Below are 2,475 nucleotides of genomic sequence, written 5' to 3' on the forward strand. Positions count from 1 at the left end.
GTGTGAGTGTGTGTGTGTGTGTGTGAGTGTGTCTGTGTCTGTGTGTGTGTGTGTACTGTATGTTTATACACACTATATTCCTGAAAAAAATTACTATTAATAAAATAGAATAGAATAGATAAGAATAAAAAAAAAAAAAAATAAATAAAATAAAATAAAATAAAATTCCCTAAAATATAATAAAACAGAATAGAATAAAATAAAATAAAATAAAATATTAAAAGAAAATTCCTTAAAATAAAAGAAAATTCCCTAAAATATAATAAAATAGAATAGAATAGAATAGAAAAGAATAAAAAAAATATATAAAAAAATAAAATAAAATAAAAATGGGATTGGATTTCCTTGCCCATTTATGATGATGGCTGTACAACTTCTCAACCATAAAGATGTATTTGTGGGCATTTTGCAGATGGCGTTGATGTGCTTGTTCACACTGAGCTTGAAATTAACTGAGACTTATAAAAAGGGATGCGTTTGGGAATTTGGGACTTAAACCATCTACAAGAACATTTTATAAACTGTCATACGTTCAACATTTAGGATCACTCTATAAATGAGGCCCCGGGTTTTTCATTCTCGCATTTGTACGATCCGCAGAACCGCTGCAATCATCCTGTACTACGAATGATGCAGGAAAGAGCTTGTGATGGTACTAAAAAAAAAATTAAAGTTGCTTTCTTAAATCCTAGTGTTGGAGTTCGCTCGAACTACACGGTAGTTTCATTTCTCCAGGGTCCCGTGCGTATATTCCCCGTGCTGTCGGGTGGATACAGCACCACCTCGTGCACCGGCACGCTTCCCTTCAGGATGCCGTTCTGATTGGCTAGCGACTGTCTGCGTGCGTGCAACTTTATGTGCGCGTGATGCAAATCGTCCCCCGCGAGCTTTCCGCACTGGAAGCTCTCGCTCGTGTCGAGGAGCTCATCTTTCGCGCAGCACATGTGATGGTGGTGGCAGAGTGTGAGCGCCTCGTGAGGGCAAACGTGATGCCCTTCGTGAGCCAAGTGGCAGATGTGGGTGTGTGGGCTGTTTGCGCGCGAGCTATGCGCACTAGCACCGTCGGAGGGAATACGGAACGCTAGTTCACGTTGCCGCCTCGTTTTAGTCCTGACGGGCTTGGAGCAGCGGTGCAAGCGCACGGCGGGCCGGTATCTCTCCGGGTCGGCGTGGATGAGCACGTGCGCGCTGGTTTCGTCCTCTAGGAGCTGCTGCTTGTGCAGAGCAGCGCAACACGGCGAAACCGGCGTCAGGCAGGTCACGTGATTCTGCGCTGCGGTGCGACACGCGCAGTGAGCGGGTTTCCCGGCGTCCAGATGGCAGTGTGAGTGGGCGTCGCCATTTATGTTGACTTTGTGGGCATGGCTGTGGGCGTGGCAAGCGTTGGAGGGGCGCCGCCCGGGGCAGCATGCGCACCAGCAGTGCCAGACGTCGTCGCGTTTCGCGCAGTGGTGAATCAAAACGAACAACCCGAGCGTGACGGAAAATGCCCCGTACAAGCAGCTAAAGATCATATCCAGAAAGTGACCCTGCGATACGGCCAGTGCGCCGAACGTCCACGTGGCTGCGAATAAAAACAGTGTGAACGCCGCCGTCCGCAGCTGGGCTTTAAACGAGTGTTCGTTGGCCAGCGTGGACGGGTTGATGAGACCCGGGCAGCCGCCGTGACACTGTCCGCTCGCCGGCTCCCCCTGGTGGACGTCAGAGAGCCGCTGCTGCTCCTTGCTCACCGCCTTCAGCTCGTATTTCCGCTCGGGGTGTTTGCGCAGCTGGATGATGGTGCACGTTTTTTTTAAATCTCAGGGGTACTTCAAGTAAATATATTTGGTGAAAGAGGTTCAGATGATGAAAATGTTTGGGAACCCATGCATTACATGTAAATAAGATATATTGTGAATTTGTGCATTTTATTATATTACAGCCTTCCAAAGACATTGAAATAGATGGTTAAATAACCTACTGAGTGATAATTCAAACAAACATTAATGTGTTCATCAGTAGTTTCTGTAAAACTGACTAGTGAGAATCTCCACAAAACTGGAAGACTTTCTGAATGTATGTAAGCGGTAGGCTATTTAAAAAAGGAACATTTAAAAGATGAAAAAGAGGAATTAGGGAGAATCAATAAATTATGAATAATGTATTGCTATTGTGAGAATAATATGTAATCAATAAAAAAAGTAGCTGTAGTCTGATTACGAGTATTTTAAAATGTAATTCAATCTAATTACATATACTTAATTTTAATTTTGTTTAAATTTATGCATCATCTGAAAGCTGAATAAATAAGCTTTCCATTGATGTATGGTTTGTTAGGATAGGACAATATTTGGTCGAGATACAACTATTTGAAAATCTGGAATCTGAGGGTGCAAAAAAATATAAATATTGAGAAAATCATCTTTAAAGTTGTTCAAATTAAGTTCTTAGCAATGCATATTACTAATCAAAAATTAAGTTTTGATATATTTACAG

General features: G+C 42.8%; 1 protein-coding gene across 1 annotated transcript in view; it reads right to left on the bottom strand.

Annotated features, from left to right (window-relative positions):
* Positions 1-335: 335 nt before the first annotated feature.
* The window catches only part of LOC107663568 (adhesion G protein-coupled receptor A1-like), a 74,880-nt gene continuing 72,740 nt past the window's right edge, over positions 336-2,475 (bottom strand). Inside the window, exon 11 of the mRNA XM_016453805.1 lies at positions 336-1,685. Within this exon, the coding sequence (XP_016309291.1) occupies positions 711-1,685 (975 nt within the window). The 3' untranslated portion in view covers positions 336-710. The remainder of the gene's footprint in view (positions 1,686-2,475) is intronic.

The sequence above is a fragment of the Sinocyclocheilus anshuiensis genome, unplaced genomic scaffold (genome assembly GCF_001515605.1).
Source record: "Sinocyclocheilus anshuiensis isolate Anshui unplaced genomic scaffold, SAMN03320099.WGS_v1.1 scaffold2329, whole genome shotgun sequence".
Lineage (NCBI taxonomy): Eukaryota > Metazoa > Chordata > Actinopteri > Cypriniformes > Cyprinidae > Sinocyclocheilus > Sinocyclocheilus anshuiensis.